Source organism: Cheilinus undulatus, linkage group 5 (assembly GCF_018320785.1).
Source record: "Cheilinus undulatus linkage group 5, ASM1832078v1, whole genome shotgun sequence".
NCBI lineage: Eukaryota > Metazoa > Chordata > Actinopteri > Labriformes > Labridae > Cheilinus > Cheilinus undulatus.
In genome coordinates this window covers 3,320,463-3,347,648 of record NC_054869.1, presented here as the reverse complement: position 1 = coordinate 3,347,648, position 27,186 = coordinate 3,320,463, and the positions used below count along the sequence as shown (strand labels likewise).

The following is a 27,186-nucleotide window of genomic DNA, read 5'->3' as shown; positions in this document are numbered from 1 at the left end:
TGTCTCAAGAGAGAAGAGGCAAGAGTCAACTGCCAGCTAGCGATGCCTGCCGCCAACTAGCGGTCAGGGGGTGAAATTACACCACAAACTACCACACCAACAAAGTGAATAATTAGCTAATTAATTAAATATCGATACTGCATTTTAAAATATCGATACAATATTGCGCCAGGAAGTATCGCGATATTTCAGTGTATCGATTTTTTGTCCCATCCCTAGTAGTAGGGTAGTCCCTTGTCTTGCTGTGGATGTTTAAAGGGCCCAAAATTGCCAGTGGTCTCCAAGGGTATCACCTAGGGTTGAAAAGGCCTGGACAAAAGAAATGTTACCGAGCTTGAAGAGCAACACACATGTGAAAACAAAAGGCTTTACCTTAAAGATGGCTCCTGTTACCTGGCACAGTAATGCATGATGTTGTTTTCACCTTCTCCATAAATTAAATAGAGCCTTACAATGTCTCTCTTTTTCCTCACTCATCAGGAACGACTTCCTGAAGGAAATAAAGATCATGTCTCGTCTAAACGACCCGAACATCATCAGACTGCTGTGTGTTTGTGTGTCGTCTGACCCACTGTGCATGGTGACTGAGTACATGGAGAACGGCGACCTCAACATGTTTCTGTCACAGCGGGAGATTGAGAGCACACTTACGCATGCCAACAACATCCCTTCAGTCAGGTTAATATACCATGCACACTGTTTCTACAGCCAACATGCCTGTATATTATCTCAACTCTTAAACCACTGAACTGATACAGATTTCTGTTGCAAACAGCAGGCATAAAAGTTCATTGTCTTCTATGTCCCTCCCTGTCCTGTTCCAGTCTCTCCGACCTCCTCCACATGTCAGTGCAGATTGCGTCGGGGATGAAGTATCTGGCATCTCTGAATTTTGTGCACCGCGACCTGGCGACCAGGAACTGCCTGCTGGACCGCCGTCTCACCATCAAGATTGCAGACTTCGGAATGAGCCGGAATCTGTACAGCAGCGACTACTATCGCATCCAGGGACGGGCGGTGCTGCCGATAAGATGGATGGCCTGGGAGAGCATCTTGCTGGTGAGGGAGAAGCGGAGCTTGCATAAGACATAAGGCAAAGACAAAAAAGAAAAGACTTTCTTTTAGACCTGGTTATTTTAGGCTGTAGTTCCTTCACAAGTCAAAACTAGACTAGGTTAAAACCTAGGATATGGCTATCCAGGATGCCTGTTGAAATGTGAGACAGGAAAGGTAACCTGGACAGCAGATCAACAAATAATCAAATATCTATGCAAATATCCATTGCATGGATATGTATTTCACATTCATCTGGGAAAGCTCCCATAGAAAACCTACAAGAAGGGCAGGACTTTTCAGAAGACTCTCAGAATGTGATTGGAGGAACATTCTGCCACATTCATAACAGGCCAACCAGAGTGACAAGGCAAAACCCATGCCGAAGCAGACCACAAAAAGAACGAAAACATCTTTCCCATCATAAAAAGCTTTTAGCGCAGTCTTAATCTTGGCAGCAAATTTTTAAAATTTTAGTCTTAGTTTTAGTCTTTAAATGAAATGCATTTTAGTTTTAGTCACATTTTAGTCATTTCTGTCCTTTTAAGTTTTAGTCGACCAAAACTCAAAACATTTTAGTCCAGTTTTAGTCCATAGGGTCAGGGTTAGTCCATAAAAAGTCCTCACATTTTAGTCTTTACTTTTAGTTCAAGAATTTAATTTCTTGCCTAAATCTGGTACCAAATCGTGGTGGTGTGTTCTCTGCAATCTGCTTTCTACAGCCGAGGGACAAAAGAGATACAGCTGCATTGTGTTTTTGACAGATTTACCCACAGCAGAGAAATATCACAGATTTTGAATGTCTGACGAAAAATACATTACATGCACAAAAACTAAACTTAGTTTTTGCCAGTTTTAGTCATCACAGATCTATTTTTGTTAGTCTTAGTCTAGTTTTTGTCATGGAAAAAAGGCTGTCGACAAATAGTTTTAGTCACAGTTTAAGTCGATGAAATTAACACTGTTTTAGTGTTGCTTATATTCTTTATTTCATGTAGATACATGGTCAAGTTCTGGTAAAACTGAAGTTGTACTAAAGCTGTGTTCAAGCTAATCACTGCACTGGGGGATTGGTCCAAACAGCGCTCTCCACACTCCATGAACTGCCGTTAGTCGGTCGCCACTCCTCTGTTGACGCAACTCTGTACGGCTCTGAAAGTATAGTCACTCATTCAGGCAGTCAGTCAGTCTAGCAGGCGGGCAGTCAAATCCAGACCCATGTGTAGGGTCTGGATGTGATTGCCTGCATTTTGTGACTGCATTTTTCCAACTTTATTTACTGTCACAGCAGCTTTGCCTTTTAATCATTGATGCAACTTCCCTGAAGAGTCAAAAACCTTATGGATGAATTCTGTTTTAATGTCTCTTTTAAAAGATTGTAATTTTCTGTTTTTTTGCCCTGTCTCCTCCGTAGGGTAAGTTCACCACTGCCAGTGACGTGTGGGCTTTTGGTGTCACCCTGTGGGAGATCTTTACACTGTGTAAGGAGCAGCCCTACAGCCTGCTGTCTGACGAACAGGTCATAGAGAACACTGGCGAGTTCTTCAGGAACCAGGGCAGACAGGTGAGACCAATCAAATTGATCTGTCTTCAGTCCAGGGAAGACATTGATCTGGTGTCTAGTGACTATCTATAAGAGCAACTCCAAGTCCCATGAAAGCTGTAATCATTGGCATAACTATGTGTTAATGTAATTCATTATGAACACACACAGTCAGTGATTGTTTAAACTTAAAGCACTGAAGCTTCTAACTTAAAAAAAAAAAATCTTCTCCAGTGCTCTCCTATTAGGCTGCAAGGCCCTCCACATGGGGGAGCTGTTCAGTCATTATTGTGCAGGCTTTACACAGCATCAGTCACACCTACAGCAGTCCTCCCAAACCAGGAGACCAGGATCTTCATAGTGCTTGCCAAAATAGATTAGACTTTAGGGATTTTTTCTCCTTTGGTTCTTTTTAATTCATTTATTTAAAAATTTAAATGGAGATACACATGGGCAAGACTTGCTGGCAAAACATACACTCTTCAGTCCCTGTATGGACTGGATAATGGGGCAGGTAACAGGGGCAGCGAGCTGTGGAGTATCATTGTTCATTGCTGATGATGCTGTGATCCTTGTGGACGCTGTAGATGTCCTTTTGGAGGCTTTTAGCTTGCTGAGTGAAGAGGCTGAAGCGTTGGGAATGCAAGTCTCCTGGGCCAAAACATAGATCCAGGAATTTTGGGATGCCTTGGATGGTGCCATTGATTCTATGTTTGTGGATGGTGACAGTGTGAAAGTTGTAGAGCAGTTCACTTACCTTGGTGGCATAATCCATCAAACTGCCAACGGCGAGGCTGAGATCAACTGCAGACATACACAGACTCGTGCATGGGGCGATTGGTTCGCTGAGCAAGACAGTGAGGCGTTATCATATCTGAGCATGCAGAGTCTTTCAGCCATTGGTCCTCCTGGTCTTACTATACTCTTGTGAGGCCTGGACATTGACTGATGGCCAGATGTGCCAGCTGTACTCATTTTTGACAACTTCTCTTCAGCGCATCCTCAGGTATCACTGCCAAGACTGTGTGTCTAATGCTGATGTGCTCAGGAGAGAGGGGATGTGAAAGGTCAGCTGCCTGATACAGGAACAGCAGCTGTGCATTCAAAGGCACCTGGTGCGCTTTCCCAGGCCTGATCCAGCTCACTGCACACTGGGTTTCCAGGACCAGGTGGGCTGGTGCAGACACAGCATGGAGGGGTCAGCTGGGAGGATACCTGGCGAGATGGGGCTTTGGCCTGGCTCAGGCTATCAGGAGGGAAGAGCAGTAGAGGATCAAAGTTAACACAATATGCTGAGCTTGCATACACTCCCATACCTGACCTGACATGGAGCCGTTTAAATGCAGGTTATATGAAGGATCTCTGTAATCTGTAGGTGATAAGAGAGGGAGTCAATGAGTTCTCAGCCTCTGCATATCTCCTTAAATGTAAGTCTAATAAAGCTGTTGTTTTGAATGTTCGGATGCTCAAGCTTAGCTAAACAGTTAACTCCAGATCCCTTTGTCTTCTGCACCAGAATTAAGGGTGGGTTCTTAAAATGTTTGATCATTTCAGACCCATAGTCCTCGTCAAACACTCCATCTAAACTGTAATGCAGATGCCTGTCACTGGGATCCATTGTAGGTGTTCTTACTACTGACTCACTGCCAATGTTATATAGTCTGATGCTATCACTAACTGGTAGCGCCAATAGCATCTCCTAGAAACAGTGCAAATCAGCACTATTTTGATACACTTTAGTCCATCCATCCAACCATTCATTCATCCATCCAACCATTCATTCATCCATCCATTTATCCATCCATCCATCCATCCATCCATCCATCCATCCATTTTCTTCCACTTGTCCGGGGTTGCAGTGGCAGCAGGCTAAACAAGTCAACCCAGACATCTCTCTCCCCAGCAACATTTTCCAGCTCCTCCTGGGGGATTTTGAGGTATTCCCAGGCCAGATAAGATATATAATATTTCCAGCAAGTTCTGGGTCTACCCCAGGGTCTCCTTCCAGTTGGACATGCCCAGAACCCCTCCACAGGGAGGCGACCAGGAGGCATCCTGATCAGAACCACCTCAACTGGCTCCTTTTGATGCAAAGGAGCAGCGGCTCTATTTAGAGAACCTTCCGAATGTCCGAGCTCCTCACCCTAACTCTCAGGCTGAGCCCAGACACCCTCCTGAGCAATCTCATTTTGATGGCTTGGACCCGCGATCTTGTTCTTTCAGTCAGTACCCAGAGTTCATGACCATAGGTCAGGGTTGGGACAAAGATCGACCGGTAAATTGAGAGTTTTGCCTTCCTGTTCAGCCCCACTTTAGTGCATCTGCAACATTAACGCAAGTCACATGCACTTCAGTGACCTGCTGCAGCTACTAAAGTTCTGTGAGCTTCTTCTAAACTTGGTAAAACAGTGTTTTCATTTTATTCCCTGAGCTCATGAAACCCCTGCAAATAGACCCCAAAGACTGAAGTTCCTTCCTCTTTAGCAGAGTTTAGGACTTTGTTTTCTAGCTGTTGTATTTCATATTTCAACATATTTCCATTCATCTTTCATTGTAACTCTGTCCTGTTGTTCTTTATGATTGTTAGAAAATACTGTTTTATTGTGCTGTGGTTTTTTGTGTTTTTAATCTCAGTGGTATTGGAAATGTGAAAGACCTTTAGAGAATGAATAGAGGTTTGAAACTTCTCTTCATGTTGTAGCTATGTTCATTGGTTTTTCTGTTCATACAAAGCGTTGACACATTTGTCTGTTTGCTTTCATATATTCCTAATGAAGTCTTTGCACCTGTTTTTTACTAAGTCTTCTTTTTCTCATTGGCAGATCTTTCTTTATGGCCCTCCACTCTGCCCTCCTTCGCTCTTTGAGCTGATGATGCGCTGTTGGAGCCGCGACATCCCCGACCGACCCACCTTTGAGGGACTCTACCAGGCCCTGAGGCCTCACGTCAACCAATGAGCTGAGGCTGTGAGGATGCACCTCTGAGGGTCTCACCCGTGGTGGGTTTGTTCATCTCTGGACTCCTGAAACGCGACAGACTGACACAAGAGGACAGAGGACTGGATCCACGCTACGAAAGAGTGGCTGATACGAGGAATGAGATAACTGTGGTCTGATGGATGGTTTAAATTGTGGTAACAACAGCGCTCTGTTCTGCAAGACCAGCAGCAGGAGAGGAGACGACTGGACAATTTAACAGAGAAACTTTCTGTGACTCAAATTTAAACTTTTTTTCTGTGGATAGTGAACAAAGATTTTTAAGCTTTAAAGATTTCTATCATTCTCTCTTTTTAAGGGCCTCTTGACCAAAACATCTTGTTGGACCTTTTCACTAAACCTTTTTCTGTCGTAAAATTCATTTTTTCTTCTCTTTGGCTCTTAAAGAAGCCAAAAACTGGACAGACTCTTCTTCCTGGTAGTTTCTCCTTTCCCTGTGGTTTTTATTCTCATTGTAAAGCACTGTCTGTGTCTCCTAGTTATTCATGTTCTTATATTAACCCACACTGGAGCTAGGGCTAGGGTCAAAGTGTAGAGTAGTTTTATTTTTAGATTTTAATTCTATTTTATTGTTCTGGTTTTTACAGTATTTCTTTTGTTGGTCTCTGATGTTGATATGAATGTTGTTCAGCTGAGGATCTCGTTGAGAAGGCTGCGTTTAAACCTGTGTGGTTCACAGACTAAAAGTCAGTCTGATGATTGTGGGTGACTATTCAAATCTTGATATTGATACGAGGAAGAAAAATGATGTGCCTTTTTTGTTGCCAAAGAGAAATAAAGTATGTAAGTAATAAAAGATCTACATTACAGTTCTTCATCTGTCACCCCTTTCTTCATAATGGACTCGTGCTTAGTTGAGCTTGGTTCCTTTGGCTGGAGATACTCTAGCTGAAGGGTGTCAAACTCAAGGCCCGGGGACCAAATTAGGCCTGTGGTACAGTTATACCCGGCTCGCAGGATCATACCATGTTCTTATTATAACTGGCCTTAAAATATGAGGTCTGCAGATTTCCTCCAGTATAGAAATGCAAATTTAACCCTGCTGATTTCAAATATCCTTAAGTCATAAAACTGTAAAAAATATAAAGAGTAAAAATAATTAGTTAAAAAGAAATATGGGAAATTCATTTTTTCATTTTATATTTTTGATTTTGCACAGCACAATTATGACCTCTATCTATTATTTGGACTATTATCTTATGTTTTGACCTTTTACATTTATTGTTTGGACTTTTGCCTAACATTTTGGCTTTTTCTATTTATAATTGACTTTTTATCTCATATTTTGACTTTTTCAATTTATAATTTTGACTTTTTATCTTATATGTATATCCATGTAGTGAATAATACAAGTGCCAAAAGTCTGTTTTTTCAGTGCAGCTCTGCTGCTCATCCCACAAATGCATGTTCCTTACAAATGTGGCACCATTTAAAAGGGAAATGATGGCTTTTCAATGCTATTTCATGGGACCCAAGGTCGCTTTACAGAAGTAGAGAAGGCAGAGCAACACAAAAAGGCAGCTACCAAGCTGAGAGTTTGTTGGGGCAGATTAAGGAGATACTGCAGGCTGGGTTGAACAGGAGATGCTTGAAGGGTTTTATGTCCAAAGATGGAGCATTGCAGATGTTTTCATGATGCATTTTCCAGAGGATGTAGGCTGTAGTCCTGAAGGGTCTGTCACCAAAGGTGAAGACTTTGCTGGTGGGAACAGTAAGAAGGCCAATGTCCAAGGGGCATTAAGGGATTTGGAAGGTGAGGAGGAGGATTTTAACCTTGCAAAGCAGATGGATACGCCCGTTTCCTTGTTTCTCACTGGTGAATCCATCTTGTAAAGCTCCCATCTGAACTGTCTGGGCCCGGTTAAAAAGTCTCATCACCAATCAGCGATGAGGGGCAGTATTTTCTGGCGCAGCGGAGTCATGACGTAAACAAGCAGCAATGAGAGGCTGGTGCAGGTATGGCAGAAGAAATTAGTGTGGATGCAGCTAAAGCACCAGTTTTATCAGAACTTGATGACATTTCTTCGTTTAAAGGAGAAAAAAGAACAGCAGTGAGTTGTTTTCTTTTCAAAAACGACAAAAGTCGTGTACTGACATGTCTACAGTCGCCATGGTTGGTGTTATTCCCCGGTAGCAGCGCACACGCAGCTCAGCCGCAGCCACATCACTTGTTTTGTTGCTCTGATTGGCCCATAAAGATGTGACAGACAGAATGTTCATCCAATCCAACTCTGAGTTTTTTCAAATCCTCTGCCCTTTCCTAAATGCTTAGTGTTGAAGGTTTTCCAGATGTGAGTGTGAAACAAATCCATCTGGCATGTCATGTTAGCTAAAATGTTCTTTCCTCAGCAAACAGCTTGATTTTTTCTAAACATCCTTCACGGATGTTAGAATTGGTGTGGCATTTGGTGTCACACCTAAAACACGTTTTAATGAGCCTATGTTCAAATGTTAAATAAATCAATGTTTTTTTGCTACCTGTGTTTAAACTGGCTGTCAGGAGCATCATTAGCTGATTTTAATAACCACGTTAATTACCACATATTTGTATGAGGTGTGTTCTCAGTGTACGTGGCCTTACCGTGATGTTTGCTCACTGAAGTGTATTTAAGACTCTGTCTTCCTTTAGTTCAGCACATTGAACAGCTGAGATCATTGCTGCAGGTTTGATTTATCCTCCTTTTTCTTACTGACAGAATCAGTCTGAGACATCCACCTGCTGCTAAAGATTTATTTACACATTTGTCTCTGTTTTTAAAGGTTGCCGTTTTTATCTTCACTCCAGGAGCATCTCCACCATGAAGCTGCTGACCATTTTTCTGGTCGTGTGTGTCCTGATGGCTTCGACCCATGCTAGTGAGTATTTAGTGGTTGTGGTGCTGATGTAGAAGTCTATGTTTGACTTTATTGCTGAAACAACCAGTGGCATAGTCGTACTGTAAACCAGTGGTTCCCAACCTTTTTACCTTAAAGCAGGTATGTCAGGCTCAATCACAGCAGGGGCCGAACTGTGGATTTGGGTCTAACTTGAGGGGCTAACTGGGTCAAAATTTCCTATAAACTGTTAATCTCATCTTCACTAGTAACAAATTATAGGGAAAAAATGTAACATTGATGATAAATGATCTTATGATTAAAAAAAGTCAAAAGTTAAAATCCTGAGTTTAAAAGGTGACAATATGAGATAAAATTCAGAACTAATTTTTTAAATGTCAAAAAAGGAGATAAAATTAAACACCATGAGTTCAAAAGGTCAAAAGGTGAGGTAAAAATATATAAAAATTTGAATGGAAAAGGTCAATATTTGGGATTAAAATTTTTTTTTTTTTTTTTTTTTTGGAGTTGGAAAGGTGAAAATCTGAGAAAAAAATTCTAAATCAAGAGTTTAGATGGTGAAAATATGAGATAATATTAAAAATCAAGAGTTTTAAAGGTCAAATATAAGATGAAATTCCAAACTACTAGTCAAAATATGTGCACGTGTTTTTCTTTCTATCAGGAGTCAGAAGTTCTGGGACAACTTTGGCGCTTACGTTTGTCATGTTCAAATTTTCATGCTAAATTTTCCCAACAGTCCCCATTTGTTCAGTTTGTTGAATGTTTTCAGAAGTTTTTGAGAATGTTCATGGTCTTGGTTATCCTCTCTTAATAGCCATGCCTGGTATGTTTTAAAGAGTTTATAGAGGTTCACGGTCCAGTTTGGCTGTTAAATATCCGTCTATTAAGACTCTGTAAAGTAAAATCCAAAGGCTTTGTCTTAGCACTCTAGAAATGTTGGAATGTGTTTGCTGTAAACATGTGAAAACACTGAGATCTACATGTGACTGAATTCTGGATTTAGACTGTTAGACAGTTTTTCACCTCTTTTCTGGCTGGGTTTAATGTGGGCGGGGCCAATAGCTGGTGGGAAATGACCCTGCCCCTCTAAACTACAGTATAAAATCCCAGAGCAGTTCATCTCAGTCCGGTCAGTTGTTAGCTGATGTCACTGCCTTTATTGAAAGTTAACAGTCAGTTAAATGCTGTTTTTCTGTTCATTGTGAGGAAAATTTACCAAATCTATCAGCCACAGTGGTCTATGCCAGGCAGCTGCGCTGATCATAAGGTCGAAGGGCAGGCTAATGGTGTGAGTGCTTTCCTCCATTCAGATGGGTCGTACTTCTCCTGAGTGGGCGTGGCCTCAGCTCAATCATCAGATGAACCCACACCATCCTGGAGCAGATTTTACTGCCTCATTTTTCAGGATTCTGAAGCTTAATTTTATAAACTTAGAGATTTTTTATTTGACAGACATTTAATTTAGGGGTTCATAACACAGTCACCTGTTATACAACAAACCTAAATACAGATTTATTTTGACTTTACAGGGTTCCCAGGCCTTAAACATAATAAATTCTGGAGGAGGCGGAACCCTAATGCTGGTAAGTCTGAGTTTGTATGGTTTTCATGTTTAATGTTGGCAAAAATACACAACAACCTGATAAATAAACCAAAAGATACTCAATGTGGAGTCCAGAGTTATAAACTTAAAGGGCCCTTGGCTAGACTAGACTATGTTTGAACTTAAAGACCCCGCTCATTCAACAGACACACCCACACCATCCTGGGGCAGATTTTACTGCCTCATTTTTCAGGATTTTGAAGCTTAATTTTATAAACTTAGAGATGTTTTATTTGACTGAAATTTGATTTAGGGGTTCATAACACAGTGACCTGCAGTGTTGGGCACGTTACTTTAAAAAGTAATTAGCTATAGTTACTAGTTACTTCTCCCAAAAAGTAACTGAGTTAGTAACTGAATTACTCCACTATAAAAGTAACTAGTTACCAGGTGAAGTAACTACTGCTGTACTTTTTAAAATTTTAAATATGTCTAAGAATTTGGATTTTTTTCTAAGCAGGTTTCAAAAGCCAGTTGATAGAGCAGGGCTTCTCAACGATGGGGTCCTGAGACACTGAGAGGGGGTCTCCCGATGCCTTAAAAAACTAAGAGCATTTTTAAAATGACACTGTTGCCACTTACATCAATTTTGTCAAGTTTTAGCCCTTTTTAATCACTTTTCCCCACCAGTTTCATCAGTTTAAACACATTTTTGCCACTTAAAACCCATTTTTGTCCATTTTAAACTCTTTCCACTAATTTCTGCCTGTGTTTGCCACCTCTAAACCAAATCTTGAAACTCTCTGCTTATTGTTGGCTCTGTTGACACATTACTGCCACTATTAACCCCTTTTACTACTTTTCAAGCCACATTTCCCAATTTGATACACCCATTTATGCCAGTTTCTGACTTTGCCTGCCTCATCTTACCCTTTTTTAGCCAGTTTATATCAATTTTCACCCCATTTCACAAAATTTCCACCTATTTTTGCCACTTTAATGCAATTTCAGCTACTTGTGAATCCACTTTTACCACTCAATAAGCCCATTTTTACCTTTTTTTGTTATTTTGCCACATTTATCTAATTTTCGGCATTTCTAACCATTTCTGCTACTTAAAATCCAATTGCACCACCTCTCCCACCATGTCTTACCATTATTAACCAATATTAGCTTTTTTTTATTGTGTTTGAATTTTGTTTTCAACAAAAAGATTTAGATTTTTAAGAGGGCTACTTGCAACACAAATGAATTTTTTTTTTTTTCTTTGATAAGAGTGGTTATTATTTAAGATAAATATAAAATACCACAGCTTAACTTTGCAATGGCCCATGATTTTGCTGGCCCCCAGTTTGGCTGGGCCCCAGAAACCTCTCCCATCTTCTTCTGCTAATGGGCAGCCTTGTCTGCACATGACTATTCTCTGAATATGCTTGGCTGTGTTCAACCACCTTCAGGTACAGTGGAGGCCCCTGGTCTCTGGCACCTTTATTTTGGGGGTCGCAGGCTGAAAAGGTTGAGAACCACTGGCATAGATAGAATTGCATAGGCAGGTACTTACGCAGAACTTTTCCATTCAGTTCAGTCTGTTTCACAAGTTTTTGTGAAGCTGGAACAGAAAAATCCAGCTTTAGCTGCTTGGACAGGGTGGCTCTGTGTCCTTATCTGTTAGCGAGCTCACGTTAGCCACACCTGGCCTGCTATCATCGTCAACAGTGTCAACAACGGTGTTTTTGGCCACTGGTTTTGTAGAAGTGTGTGCCGTTGAGAGATGCTTCTTTAGATTAGAGTTGCTTACAACGGACGTGGACAAACACTTCGCTCCAGGACATAATGTACACTTCACACGTACGGTCTTGCCTTTTACCTCAGGGAGAATAAAGTAGTGTCTGTACTTCAACTTTGAAAATGCCAACTTTTCCTCCAGACTCGCCATTTCTGCAGCTTACCTCTGCTAGTTTGTGTGTGTGTGGCTGCTGTGTGCGTGTGTGGTTTGTGTGTAAACTCAACACTGCCTCTGATTGGCTTACCATGAAAGCTTACTCTACCTTAGCCAATCATCATCACTTATACGGTTATCTCGTCCCTCCCTCCTCCCTCGCCAAAGAAAAAAATAAACAGCTTTGCAGCTCGTGTGGCTGAGAGCCAATCAGATGACGAGCTTCAGTGAGTAGCTTTAGTTTATAACGCGCCCCATTTAACTGTCGGTAACGGTAACGGCGTTGTGACGATGAAAATAGTAATTCGTTAGATTACCCGTTACCGAAAAAAATAACATCGTTAGTAACGCCGTTTATTTTAATGCTGTTTATTTTAACGCCGTTATTCCCATCACTGGTGACCTGTCATACAACAAACCTAAACAAAGATTTATTTTCACTCTCAGGGTCTGTAAGCGTAGCTTGAGGGTTAAGAAAGTTCTTTCTCTGAATATACAGTATCATCTTTAACACACTTTGAAGTGTGCAAAATAACAGCTAGATTGATACCTTCAAATACAACCCAAACTATACACCAAACACAAACCCCACGCCCCCCTGGGGGAGTCCATGGCCCACATGGGAACTACTGTCTAAAAGGATTGTGTGAAAAGTTATTTTAGCCCAAATGCTTCACTTTGAAACACAGTCTTTAAAAATGTTTGAATCTCTTGTAAAAGCACACCTTCATTTATGTGGGTGAAGTACTTTGGAGCTTGAAATAAGTTTATGAAAGTCTTGGCTTCACAAAAGTAGTGGAATATAAGAATCAAAAACCTTCTGGCCTGGAGGATGGCCATCAGGAGGTCACAGCAGAACAGGACCAAGGTCCACATGGCAACATGCTTTCTCTAATGTGGGAAAAGTCATCAGATATCAAGTTGAAAAATATCATTTAGGAAATTGTTCTTTGCTTTGAAATGGTCGTTGAAGTGGTCTGTTATTTTAACCTAACCTGAGCACTGAGCAGGGGGGAGTATGCTCTCACAAAAATGTAGGTCAGAGAAAAATGACATCAAGTTTATAATAGAGCTATTCAATCCTTATGTAAGGCTTCTTTAGGAAATAAAAATTTGAAATTTGTGATTATTTGCCATTTATCAGCAATCGGCATGTTTTTTCCAGCTGGACATATTGGATGATTATATCTTTATCTGCTCGGCAGTTACATGTCATAATGTCTGAAAAAACAATGTTGGCTAACATAAACCCAGCGTCCGTAAAAAAAAGATTAAAGACTGTTTAATGGCATTCCATTCAGTTCAACAGTTTTTTAAATATTTGCTCATTACGTACACATAGGTTTGTGACAATTTTTAAATCAGCCGTGAAATCCATATGTTCTGTACCACGTCCTCTAACATGTTGAGTAAAATAAAGTTAAACTAAAAGTCATGGCAAAAAAGAAACGTTCAACTTTACAAGTCAACTGTCATTGGAATGCATGGCTTAACTGGTGAGAGTCCAACGCAGTAATGATGGCTAATCAACTTTCGGTTTTTCTCCGGAGTCGTCTATAGAAAGTATTATTGATTACATGACATAAACAGTGCTGATACTCATGAGTCTAACTCATCATTCTGCTGTTCCAAGACGAGAAAACAGGAGCCGTGACAATCAAAAAGGTGAGTTTATAAGACTGTCATGACCAAGCCTTATCTGTGCTTTTGTTCATTTTTAATAGTAAAACGGGGGAGTTTTGTCATGACAGAGAGAGTCGTGGTCAGTTCTGTCATCATTTTGAGTGTTTTCATAAAGTAGAGATGAGCATCTGATTCAAGGAACCCTTCAGGGACTGTTTTCAGACTCAGTCTGGCATCTTTTCAGAGTTTCAGAGATTTTCTATCTGTTCAACATGAGGATGAGTATCTGATCCTGGTGAACTCTGGAGACTGGTTTTCATGAACTCTAGGACTTCAAGCACCTCGCATTCTGGGCCTCTCTGATCCCCCTCCAGACTCTGGGACCTTGATTTGCAGGTAAAATTCAAAATTGACTGTCATCTGAAAACAGGACTTTGGACCACTGGGATACAGTCCAAGTTTTTTTCACCCCAGCCCAGGTGAGACTCTGATGACATCTGTGGTTCAGGATTGGTCACATAAAGAAACACAGCACGTGTAGTCCATTTCCTGTACCAGTTTGTGAAGTTCCTCTTGATCCACTGACTCAAGTCTCAGTCCAGTCCTTGTGTCCCCTAAGTTCTTGAATCTGCTTTGGTTGACAGTCCTCTGAGGGCTGAGATCATCCCTACTGGCTGTCCCTCTCTTCCCAAACTTTTCCCTTCAGTCAACTTCCCATGAATCTGCTCTGATCCAGCCTCTGAGACCAGCCTGACCTTTCAGCAGTGGCCTTCTGAGGCTTACCCTCCTTGTGGAGGGTGTCAGTGATTGTCTTCTGGACAACAGTCAGGTCAGCAGTCTTCCCTGTGATTGTGGTTGTGTGAACTGAACCAGAATGGAGAATGGAGGCTCTGGAAAGCTTTGCAGGTGTTTGGAGTGAATTAGCTGATCAGAGCTCTTTTCACACTGAAATAACTGATCAGAAACTGGACTTTTACTCAATACCTGATGTTTTGAGGTAGTGGATTTTTAAATTTCATGAGCTGCAGACGTCATCATGGAGATAAACACTGAAGTATTTTACTCTGAATGAGATGAATCTAGATATGGTTGAACTTTTGGAAATGCTTGAGAAGAAAAAACACCTCTGTGATGATATTGTCATTGTTGAGAACAAGGGTCTTGTACTTCCAGTTGCCTTTCAAACTTCCAGTGGTTGCCATGACAATGGTTTGAGTCTCTGTGTAAGACATTAGTTATTAGAACTAAATTTAGCAAAATTTCAGTTAAACAGACATAAAAAGTCTGACCTTCAATCAAGGTTTCTACTGATATTTATTTGTTTGTGAGTGTTCATTTGTTCTGTTAGAGGAAGTCAGAATAACTGGAGGAGAAGACGGTAGACTGTAAAGTCAGGAGACAGGTGCAGTGGGGTCAGCTGGTGGGACCACATGTATAGAAAGCATTATTGATTAAATGACATAAACAGTGCTGATACTCATGTGTCTAACTCATCGTTCTGCTGTTCCAGGAGATGGAAACTTGGGCTCCAGACGACTAAACTGGTGAGTTTATATGTCATGACTAAACCTTAACTGTTGTTTTGTTCATTTTTAATTGTAAAACTGAGGAGTTTTGTCATTACAAAGAGAGAGTCACGGTCACCTCTCAGAGGAATTCTTGGGTATACTGGGTCGCAACTGGAACCATGACAAAACCATAAATATGTATAGATTCTCTTAAAATCCAAATTTATAGAGTTGCTTTTTGCTTCAGTTTGCTCCCTCTCTCGTCCCCATTCACCAATACGGCTGAGGTGATGATGTACGGTGGGTGTATTGCGTCACTTCCTGTTTGTGCAGTTGAGCTACAGTTGTTTTTCGCTGAGTGTAGATCGACCTTGTGTTACATTTTTCTCTCTTTACACTACTAATCAGTACTGTTTCATAGCTGTTGTGTGTTTAGGCGTACCTATAGTTAAAAACAAGCATCCTTGTGGTGAAGCTGCTTTTCTCTAAGCCTCCCTTTCATCTTCCACCACAACTTAGACTATTGTAGCCTCACATCTCTGCGTCTGCCTGTCCTGCTCGGTGAGCAAGATGATCAGCTTTTCCCCGTCCTCCCTCACTGATAATGGAACGTGTATTAATCGTAGTTTATTTGTAGTTCTGGAGGACAGGGTAATGCTTTAGGAAATGCGACTCCACACCAGTGACTCCCAGTGAGTGGATGGGTGACAGTACGGAGAAAGCAAAGCCGTAAAACAACGACCCACTCGGATCAACACCAACGGCTTCACATTTCAAACACGTTTTCCCCACTCAGTGACACACCCACTGAAAATAAAACTAATAGATAGATGGATCTACTTTCCTGGAGGAATAGCAAGGTATCCAGTAGCAGCTTACAAACACGACATGAGACATCTCTTACATTTAAGCCCCCCCCCCCCATATTTAAACAAAACATAGTTTTCCCACAAAACGACACAGACGTGACTACATTTACCTGATTAAAAATTAAACTTAAACTGTGGTGTGTAGTGGTGGTAGAACCTAGAATGCAGCGGCAGAAAGACCAGGTTTAACAGATTTATGGAACAGTGAATGGGGGGGAAGGGAAGGGGGAAATCCGAGGATCCAGGGCAGTGAGACTCTTAGGAGAGAGAGAGCTGGCTGGGTGGCAGGTGAGCAGTGAGGGGGGTGCCCAAAAAGGGAGGAGAGACACGTTAGTAAAAATCCACACAAGAGAAGCACTGGAGATAATCAAGTTACTCGTGAGTGAGTGAGTGAGTGAGTGAGTGAGTGAGTGAGTGAAGTTACCACTGGTGAGTAGTCACTAAAACTCTGGCACTGGGGAGAGTTTCAGGCAGCCTCTTGAGGAGCGTGTGATGAGAAACTCGCTGCAGGTGTGATCAACTCTCCTCAGTGCCGTGGGGGATGGTAGCCGCCTCAGGGGGAAAGCATAGGGAAGTTAACAGCAAGCAATCAGGAAGCCAGAAACCAGGAACCAGAAGGGTCCAAAATAAAACATGATATTCCAAATAAACACCACATTAAATCTTTTGATCAGTACAACAACAGAAGTATAATCATGAGTTTAATTAGAAAAAGCATTATTTGCTACATGACATAAACAGTGCTGATACTCATGTGTCTAACTCATCATTCTGCTGTTCCAGGAGATGGAGACCTATTCCCAAACTACCCTTCGGGTGAGTTTATATAAATGCCATTACGCAGCAATATAATTGTATTTTTGTTCATTTTTGATATTAAAACAGGGAGTTTAGTCATGACAAAGAGAGAGTCGTGGTCAGTTCTGTCATCATTTTGAGTGTTTTCATAAAGTAGAGATGAGCATCTGATTCAAGGAACCCTTCAGGGACTGTTTTCAGACTCAGTCTGGCATCTTTTCAGAGTTTCAGAGATTTTCTATCTGTTCAACATGAGGATGAGTATCTGATCCTGGTGAACTCTGGAGACTGGTTTTCATGAACTCTAGGACTTCAAGCACCTTGGATTCTGGTCCTCTCTGATCCTCCTCCAGACTCTGGGACCTTGATTTGCAGGTAAAATTCAAAATTGACTGTCTTCTGAAAACAGGACTTTGGGCCACTGGGATACAGTCCAAGTTTTTTTTCACCCCAGCCCAGGTGAGACTCTGATGACATCTGTGGTTCAGGATTGACTCAACAAAGGGAACGGAACATGTATGGTCCATTTCCTGGACCTGTTTTTGTAGTTCCACTGACTCCAGTCTCAGTCCAGTCCTTGTGAGTCCCCTAAGTTCTTGAATCTGCTTTGTTTGACAGTCCCCTGAGGGCTAAGATCATCCCTATTGGCTTTCCCTCTCTTCCCAAACTTTTCCCTTCAGTCAACTTCCCATGAATCTGCTCTGATCCAGCCTCTGAGACCAGCCTGACCTTTCAGCAGTGGCCTTCTGAGGCTTACCCTCCTTGTGGAGGGTGTCAGTGATTGTCTTCTGGACAACAGTCAGATCAGCAGTCTTCCCTGTGATTGTGGTTGTGTGAACTGAACCAGAATGGAGAATGGAGGCTCTGAAATAACTGATAAGAAACTGGACTTTTACTCAATATCCTATTAGTTTTAGATAGTAGATTTTTAAATTTCATGAGCTGCAGACGTCATCATGGAGATAAACACTGAAGTATTTTACTCTGAATGAGATGAATCTAGATATGGTTGAACTTTTGGAAATGCTTGAGAAGAAAAAACACCTCTGTGATGTCATTGTTGATAACAAGGGTCTTGTACTTCCAGTTGCCTTTCTGACTTCCAGTGGTTGCCATGACAATGGTTTGAGTCTCTGTGTAAGACATTAGTTATTAGAACTAAATTTAGCAAAATTTCAGTTAAACAGACATAAAAAGTCTGACCTTCAATCAAGGTTTCTACTGATATTTATTTGTTTGTGAGTGTTCATTTGTTCTGTTAGAGGAAGTCAGAATAACTGGAGGAGAAGACGGTAGACTGTAAAGTCAGGAGACAGGTGCAGTGGGGTCAGCTGGTGGGACCACATGTATAGAAAGCATTATTGATTAAATGACATAAACAGTGCTGATACTCATGTGTCTAACTCATCGTTCTGCTGTTCCAGGAGATGGAACCGTGGGCCCACACATTAAAGGTGAGTTTATAAGACTGTCATGACCAAGCCTTAACTGTGGTTTTGTTCATTTTTAATAGTAAAACAGTGGAGTTTTGTTATTACAACGAGAGAGTCATGGTCAGTTCTGTCATCATTTTGAGTGTTTTCATAAGGTAGTGTTAGTGAGAAAATACTGTGTTTTATATTGGAATGATCTAACAGGGCTTAGTTGACAGCCTACCAGAAATAGTGGTCAAAGAATGTACTTTTACGAAACTAAAGTCGTCACATGGGGTGCCTCCCTGGATTGGGTGTGAAGTGTATAAATGACTGTCAAAGTGTTCATTCTTTGTCTTTGGCCTGTGCATCTGTCAATGACTGCAGCTGCAAGTAAATTCTAAGAGATCCCCAGTCTTTCTGTCTCCGTGAAGTTTAAGGATTGTCCTCTCTTGTTCCAATACATTTATTTCCACATAACAGGTAGAGATGAGCATCTGATTCAAGGAACCCTTCAGGGACTGTTTTCAGACTCAGTCTGGCATCTTTTCAGAGTTTCAGAGATTTTCTATCTGTTCAACATGAGGATTGAGTATCTGATCCAGGGTGAACTTTGGAGACTGGTTTTCATGAACTCTAGGACTTCAAGCACCTTGGATTCTGGTCCTCTCTGATCCTCCTCCAGACTCTGGGACCTTGATTTGCAAGTAAAATTCAAAATTGATTGTCATCTGAAAACAGGACTTTGGACCACTGGGCAACAGTTCAGTTCATTTTCACCTCAGCCCAGGTGAGACTCTGATGACGTCTGTGGTTCAGGATTGACTCGACAAAGGGAACAGAACACCTGTGGTCCATTTCCTGAGCCAATGTGTGTAGTTCCTCTTGATCCTCTGACTCCAGTCTCAGTCCAGTCCTTGTGAAGCTCCCCTAAATTCATGAATCTGCTTTGTTTGACAATCCTCTGAAGGCTGGGGTCAGTTGGTTGGGACATGTGTAGAGTTCAAGGAGGAGACTGAAACACATGGACTAGAACTAGAATGGTGGTGAGTTGATATTACTGTCATGACCAAGCCTTAACTGTAGTTTTGTTCCTTTTAATATGAGAGTTTTGTCATTACAGAGTGTATTCTTCATTCAGTGAATTTTAGGTAAAAATTGGCCAAAAGACGAGGCTTGCTCATTCAGCTTTATCAAACATTTTGAAGTGTTTAATTTTCACTCAGACAGCCTCTGTGTTTGGCACTATTTTCATAAATCAGCTTAGTTTTCCTCCCTAACACATGGCTCATTGTTTTCAGATGGCGGACATATCGACTGTAGCTTGTCTAATTATCAGTCATTAGATGAACAGCCATAAACTTACTGGGATGACAAATTTCCATTCGGCTTTTCTGATTGGGGTCAGTTTTATCCTCAGAAAGTTAAAGAAAGTTGGTAAAACATCGGCGTTCAGTAAGGCAGGGAACTCTGGGTGGGGAGTGATGTAGGCTGCAGGCATCTATGAACCACCTTGATCAGAAATGTCCTGAAGAAGTGTTTTGAAGTCCCACTCATGAAACCTGTAGCTCTCTGGGTTCATGGGCTCACAGTTTACACACCTGCCCCACCAGGTAACTCAGGACAGCTAATCAGACTCTACTCAAGTTTCTCTCCTCTCTCTTTCTCCCCACTGAGTCTCCATCTGTCGAGGTTGTTCCTCTGTGTAATCCAGATCATAAAAGCATTCTAATAATGGCATTAGCAGCTGAGCTGATAATGAAATGGGGAGGACTGGTGCTGATAATTATACTAGAGCCTCAGTATTTCTCATAATGATACTAGACGTAAGGATGATGCTGGATGTAAAAAGGCAAGTCCACGACAACCACTGATGGTGATGATGGAGATAACAGTGGCTTTGGATTTACAGGAACAACCATGTACACTGATCAGTGAAATAGCAGCATTAGCCATTACAATGGCAATGGAGAAAGGGGACGTAATCACAGCAATTAGCTGATTCAGCAGTGACTGTTGGACTTTTGGAGAAAATCCACAATCTTCCAGTTGCAAGACGAACATCTCTGCCTACTGAGCCACAGTCGCCCTGGTACATGCAGATTCACACTCAGTGACATGCAGTGAAATGAATGCAAACAGAGAAAGAGACAGTGAAACATACAGGCCATACAGTGAAACAGATGGGGGCAGTTTCCTCCTGAAATTTAGTGAGTTAGCGGTGAAACTGAGCACCAAAACAATGTTGGCTCAAGTGTACACACTATGAAATGTTTTTGAAGCATTTCATTCTACACCCAGAGAGCCTCTGTGTTTTTGTCACCATGTTGCAGTGCTGGCTTTGGCTACTTGTTATGTGCTCTTGCATTACAAAGTAGTGACAAAAACACAGAGGCTTTCTGGGTATAAAATAAAATGCCTCAAAAATTTTTGACAGTGCTACCTTTCCCAAAAAATATATAATATATATTTTTGATTTTAACCCCCAGTATGTTTACACAACTCCACTGTTTTTAATAAAACCAAATTACAAAAAAATCAAATAATATACACAAACACACTTTTTCTCCACACACACCATTATCCAACATCAACTGGAACAGACACTCATCATTTCAGTGGCAAAGCAGAAAACAGTAAACAAGACTAGGTTAACCTAGTATATGGCTGACCGCAACTATCTGGGATGCCCGTTGAAATGCCTGACTGAAATGTGTGTTCAGGCAGAGTGATGTTGTCATGATTGTTAGTAGTTTATTATTTTAGCCAAACGTATAGTAAGTGGTTACTGAAAAGTAAAAAGCTACATGTTGCTCTCTCTCTCTCTGTCTGGCTCCTTCTGTGTGTGTGGAGATGAAACCTGAGCAGCGTCATCCCCCCTCCCCTTTCTTCTATCGCATCTGATTGGTTAAACACAGACACACATCGTCTCCGCAGCAGGTAGAGAAGAGAGGGGAAAATACGCTGTCTGTATTCTTTGCTATTAATGGAAGACGACACTACGCTATGACCACACTAAGAAAAGGGCAAAAAGCCCTCCTCTGCACAAGACAAGCTGTCAGTGTGGCTTTGTGCCCTGATTTCAACAAGAACAGCGCCTAGATTAGGGTGACCATATTTTCATTACTGAAAACCAGGACACTCGGCCTGGCAATGAGAAACTCAAATGATACTCGAATTTTACTCAAACATGCCTTATAATTTAAATACATTTAAAGTATGCCTCCTCTGTATGGATAGAAAATTGTTATATTACCAAATACTATCTTTAACCAAAGACACAAATTCAGATAGGCCTCTCAGAGGAGGCTCAACATCAGGGCCATCACTAGGATTGAAAGACAGGGGGGCTTAGCCCCAGTGGTCACAGGTAATGCTTGGCATATAGCGTGCACCAAATTCTTTTCTCCACACCTTAAAATAATCAATTATTAGTTGTAGGGCATTTATCAGGACATGATCTGGCTCACTCTCTTCTCCTTAGAAGTCTGTCCTTTCCTGAGCCTTGAGCAGGTCTTCCTTTTTTCTAATAACAGCCTGAGTGAGTTTATGAGTTGGTATTTAAAGGTCTATATGCTGGAGTGAGTTCATGGAGAAGATGTGGAAAAACATACCCATTAATGCATTTAGTTGAAAAATGTGGTATATAATATCTAAAATGTATAGTTTCATAACTCCTCTTTCTTCATTCATGCTTTCCAAATCAAACTAGTTTATTTCTGCCTGCCACTGATATTTCTGTGTCTAAAGAAAGTCTACACCAGTGGAACTCAACCTTACTCTACCCAAGAGCCATATTGTCTTAAAACACTTTAGAGAGAGCCACGATCGAAAACCAGGGATGTAAGAAGATCCACAGGTCAGTTGATCCTTAGTGGAAATGAAATGGTGAAACATTGGATTAATGTGTAGTTAAACAGGATGCAATGGGCCTCATGAAAATGTCTATAGTGTTAGAGGAAAAGATATGTTACTAATAATGAACATATATATTTTATTTATTTACGCAAGTTCCACCTAGTCTAATGACATGTTAAAAAATTAGTTTGAGCTCTGAGATGCTTTTCAAGGAGCATGGTTGGTTGTTTGGGTGTTTAAATCTCACACTGGGACATTTACTGTAGATCTGTGGCTTTATTAACATAAAAGAGATGTTTTCTATTTTTTTCCACTCATTATTGATATTTTTAGTTAAAGGAGGAAGGGCCTCATAGTGGTCTTTGCCCTGGGCCTCAAAATGACTAAAACTGGCCCTGCCTCACACCTGCAGCTCTCTACATGTTCCAGCCCGCCCCATTCTGTAGCTTTGATTTCCTGTTTCTGCTCATTTGACAGTTTTTATTATCAGCAGTACATTAAAGATCGAATAAAACAGCCAGATTTGGACAAGTTTCACGTGATATTACGTTATCTCAACATGTGATCGGCGTGTGTGAGGGTCGCTGATGACCAACAACACCTATCACAGTGATCATCATAAAATGCGAGTGTGGGAGAGCATGGACAGGAAGAGACTGAAGAAACTTGTTAAAATGAGGGCAGAAGAAGCTTTAGTTTGAACAGCAGACAGCACTACTTAATGAATATGATCTTACTGAAGAGATGCACCACCAGTGAGCTTCCTCTGCTCTCTCCTGCACGCATTCCTCCGTTGGTGCATCTAACAATCATAATACACGGATTAAATATTAATCTCTGCTCGACATGTTTTATTATGCTGGTCAATTTAGCGGCCCATTGAAAAACAATGAAAACCCGGACATTTTCATCACTTTATAAAAAAACTCCCGGAAGGCCAGGACAGGACCTGAAAACAGGACATGTCCAGGGAAATCAGGACGTTTGGTCACCCTAGCCTAGATCAGATTAAACAGCAGTGGTCCTACTGCGACGTCCAAGCTAACAGCTAACGGAGTAAACGGGACAACCCCTCTGCCATGATCAGAAAACATGCAGAAACAGAGCAGGAGTGGACAGAGAACAGTTTTTTTTTTTTGACAGAAAGCTTTCAGTGTTGGTCTCTGCACTTGTTTAGATTTAGACACGATGTGTGGTTCAGACAGAAGCACCGCTGCTGCTCAGTCCCAGCTAATGACAGGCCTGCTAGTGCGGTCATTAGCTGGGACACAACAACTCATTGTGTCCCGCTCAAGAGCGGCATCTTCGTTTTCTTTCGCAGAAAGCTTTCTGTGTTGCTCTCAGTGCTAGCTGTGATGAAGAAATGTGTTGTTCTGGCTAAGGCCAAGCTGACGTTCGGCTATGGTCCACAAGCATTTACACAAGCTCCCTTTTCCTCCTCGACTTTCACATAGTCATGCCAAAGCAGCTCAGCAGAGTGAAAACATCTTTCCCAACATGAAAAGCTTATAGGGTTGTTTTAGTCTTTGTCATGCAGAAATGTGGCCCAGTTCTGGTGAAACAGGCTAATGCTATATCTGAGTATTTAGAGCCGTGGAGGCAGCCATTAAAGGGCTTTCAGCACAAACAAACCCCGCCCATAGAGCAACTCTGTATGGATGAGCAATACATAATGTTAACTGGAGCCTAGTTAACACAGTGGAGGCAGCCATCACTGCCAGCATTCAGTCCAGGCAAACACAACTCTATATTATGTAACTTATTCAAAAGTGTCACTGACTCAGTTACCGACAGACATACTCAGCAACATTGCCATGTGTAGGGCTGACCTCAGCAGTCAGCCAAAAAACAAGTGTAAAGTAGCACCATCTGGTGGAAGTATATAGAAAATAAAATTTGAAAGCGAGTAGTCCAAAATGAAATCTTAAAGGAATGCATTAGTTTATGTTAAGATAAATGTGGGATCAAAAATGGCATTTTCAGTGGTTTTCAATGGGACATTTTTTGTCCTTAGGAACAAATGTGTCCGTTTTTCTGTAGCTTAGCCATTTTAGGCTAATTTAAGGAACTGAGACAACAACTCTACAAGTTTTGAAAAATGAATGTCCTCTGGCAAATTTGCGCTATTTTCATCCAAAACAGCCAAAATGGGATCGGAAATTTTAAAAAAAGTGGGATCTCTCAATGGGACTCACCTGGTAAAACAAAGATGAAATTAAATAAACAAATTAGGGATGGGACTGATCCGATCCAATATCAATATCGGGTCTGATATGGACGTAATTAATAGATTGGATACCTGACAGCGCCAATCCAAGTGACCGATCCAAATCCATCCTACAGTTTGTGGTAGACCATGAATGCACCGCAGTCTAACACAAGGCAGTCTGTTTGTAACTGAGCTAGTATTATTTAGGATGTTCTTAGCAGAGCATGTGTGCGGAGTGGAGCGATGAGATTTCCCGCTCCTCGCTTACAGAGTTGTTCCTTGCGCCTGCTCGTCTGCTCAGAGGGGAGTCACGCCACTCCGCTCATTATCGCTCCACCTTCCACTCAAATTTCTTCCCGCTCCACTCCAATCACTCACCGCTCACTCAACGAAAACACGGAAGCACATTACCATTACCATCTTCTCAGTTTCAGACACTGGGAAATACTGATGTTATTAAAAAATGACGATGGTGTTAATATTAGTATATCGACACTGTGCAGGCATCTCAAGTCTCTCGGATTATTCCGGCAGAAAGCCCAGTCTGATGAGCTGGATGTCACTGTCTCTCTGCAGGAGCAGTGAAACCAACACGGGATGCTTCACGGATACAAATTCTTGCAGATGCATTCTGGGTGAGACATGCTTCAGACGCATGGTGTGAGCGGTACCGGAGCGAAATTAGAGCGGGATGAAGCACAAGATAAGGTGCTGGTCCAGCTTTTTTGAAAAAAAAAAAACGCTCCGCGCTCTGGCCAAAATCCTTCCACTCGCGCTCCCCGCTCCACTTCGCTCACATGCTCTGGTTCTTAGTGGTATAATGACCTAGTAGATTAAATGTAAATCTATATTTAGAATAGTCAAAACTAGTCTAAAGATGAGAGAACACAAAGAAGAGTGGGTGTGACATTAGCCTGATACCAGGCGGCATTGAAAGCTAGCCTTCGTTCCTCTTGCAGATTAATATCCTGCTTTGATATTTGGCCTCTTTTCACATCGGGTGAGTAGTTATCAGGAGCTTAACCTTCGACAGCCCACATACCACATTATTTCCATTTACTACTTTGGAAAACTGTCATATCGCGATCTTCCTACTATACGCTAACAGGTTAGCCATTAGCTGTTAGCTGCCGCCATCCTTCTCATTGATTATATCCGGTGAAGGTCAGAGAGGAAAGCTGCAGCCATTAACTGAAGCTACAGCGGTCCCTAGTGGTGAGGGGTTCATTAAAGAGCATTATAGACAGGGATTTATAACTTATACTCACTCGCTGTTGTTTTTTGGATAATGCTGATATTAATTTTTTAGTAGTAGTTCAAATAAATTTGTTTGGAATACATTTAAATCCAATAATTTTTGTATTTTTTTTGCTTTTTAATAAGAGGAGCTGGGTGGTTTACTACAGCCTCATGTAACCTCACACATTATACCAACAACAACAGTAATTGTTAAAAAAAAAGATATCGGAATTAACATCGGTGTCGGCACATATTTATCAGATCAGAACTGAAAAAAAGTGGATTGGTGTATCCCTAAAATAAATAAGAAGGCCTAATGTGAGTCAGTAATTCCCTGTGTGAATACAGACCTGCTTTTATTTAAAGAAAATGAGGAACTTTGGGTAGAGGGAAGATCATAACATGAACTTATGCACAGAAAAAGGAACTTGGGATGGATTGAAGAGGAAATAAGTCCAGAGTAAACATGTACACGTTTGATAACTCAAGGCTTGTCCACTGAGCTGTCTGGGAGGTTTTGTAAGGGAAATGAAACATTAATGGAACGATAAAGCATGTGGTTGATGAGATTAAAGAACAATTATGCTCTAATTATGAACCTTGCTTAGCTGAAATTAATGCATTAAAGCCGACAGTCCTAATTTTAAGGATTAAAACAGCTTCAAAGAAATCATCAGTCCTGTTACTGTTGTGCTGTTCGTCTCTGCAGCTCATGGAAGGCGTCAATATTAATTTCAGTCGATGTCATACCCAGATTAAAACTCTTCAGATATAATAATTAATAAATAACTTCATTCATGGAGTTTTTATTTCAGCTGAAATTGTTTCAACTGTTCTGCACATAAAAAGCATTTGATTTATACACATTATGACATCTGTTGAAAAGAATCAAGCATGATTAATCCAGAGTTGAGTTCAAGTGCCTCAGATTTGTGCTGAACTACATTAGTAATATGTTAACTTACTTTTACTGAGAACACTAAGTAATCATACATTTTAGCTCTGTCTCTGAGGAACCCCTACATGTCTGTTAGTCTTTGTGACTCGAGTGTTTTTTCTTTTATTTTACAGGATCGTTCACATGCATGGAGGGTGAGGAGTCTGATTTAAAGCTTCCAAAGAATTCCCATGTGATTCCTGAGCTACAGCCAATCATGACAAACCTTTTAGAAAGCACAAACACAGGGAGACCAGGCTTTGTACCATCAGTCTTTCCTGCTGATTGAGCTGCTCTTTCTTGGTTCATGAACATTAAAAGCATTCAAAAAGGCTGATAATCTATGAGTCTGGTTTTTATTTATGCTTGATCAGACAGTTTTCTGTTCTGTGGTCCCAGAGTTCCATGTTGGAGGCACCAACAGATCCGTCATAACTGTACGTTTTCATAAAAGCACAGGAAAAGAACGTCTTTCTACAGTTTTCTTGAAGAGAAATGAGGTTGGCTTGTGTCATTGGAAGGTATGGCTTATTCTCCAAAAAAGTTGGGACGCTGTGTAAAATGGAAATAATGACAAAATGCAATGATTGTTGAATCCCATGAACCCATATTTCATTCATACCAGAACATAAACAACAGATCAGATGTTGAACTGAGACATTTTATCATTTCATGAAAAAGTTTTTTAGCTCATTTTGAATTTAATGACAGCAACACATCTCAAAAAAGTAGGGACAGGGTCGTGTTCACCATTGTGTAGTATCCCCTCTTCTTTTAACAACAGTCTGTAAACATCTGGGGAGTGAGGAGAGCAGCTGATG

At 41.1% G+C, this 27,186-nt stretch overlaps 1 protein-coding gene and 1 long non-coding RNA gene across 3 annotated transcripts in view; both read left to right on the top strand.

Moving 5' to 3' along the window:
• Nucleotides 1–6,401, top strand: part of ddr2l (discoidin domain receptor family, member 2, like) — a 51,012-nt gene extending 44,611 nt beyond the window's left edge. The window contains exons 16-19 of the mRNA XM_041787940.1: nt 481–678; nt 825–1,059; nt 2,468–2,617; nt 5,419–6,401. Of these exons, the coding sequence (XP_041643874.1) occupies nt 481–678; nt 825–1,059; nt 2,468–2,617; nt 5,419–5,553 (718 nt within the window). The 3' untranslated portion in view covers nt 5,554–6,401. The remainder of the gene's footprint in view (nt 1–480; nt 679–824; nt 1,060–2,467; nt 2,618–5,418) is intronic.
• An 8,384-nt stretch (nt 6,402–14,785) lies between these two features.
• On the top strand, nt 14,786–26,681 carry LOC121510398. 2 transcript variants are annotated; one of them, XR_005991937.1, is made up of 5 exons: nt 14,786–15,079; nt 16,696–16,728; nt 16,934–17,085; nt 18,135–18,164; nt 26,500–26,681. It is a non-coding gene; the product is annotated as an uncharacterized LOC121510398 (long non-coding RNA). The 2 variants fall into 2 exon arrangements; XR_005991936.1 differs by lacking the exon at nt 14,786–15,079 and having other exon boundaries at nt 16,627–16,728.
• The last annotated feature ends 505 nt before the right edge of the window (nt 26,682–27,186 follow it).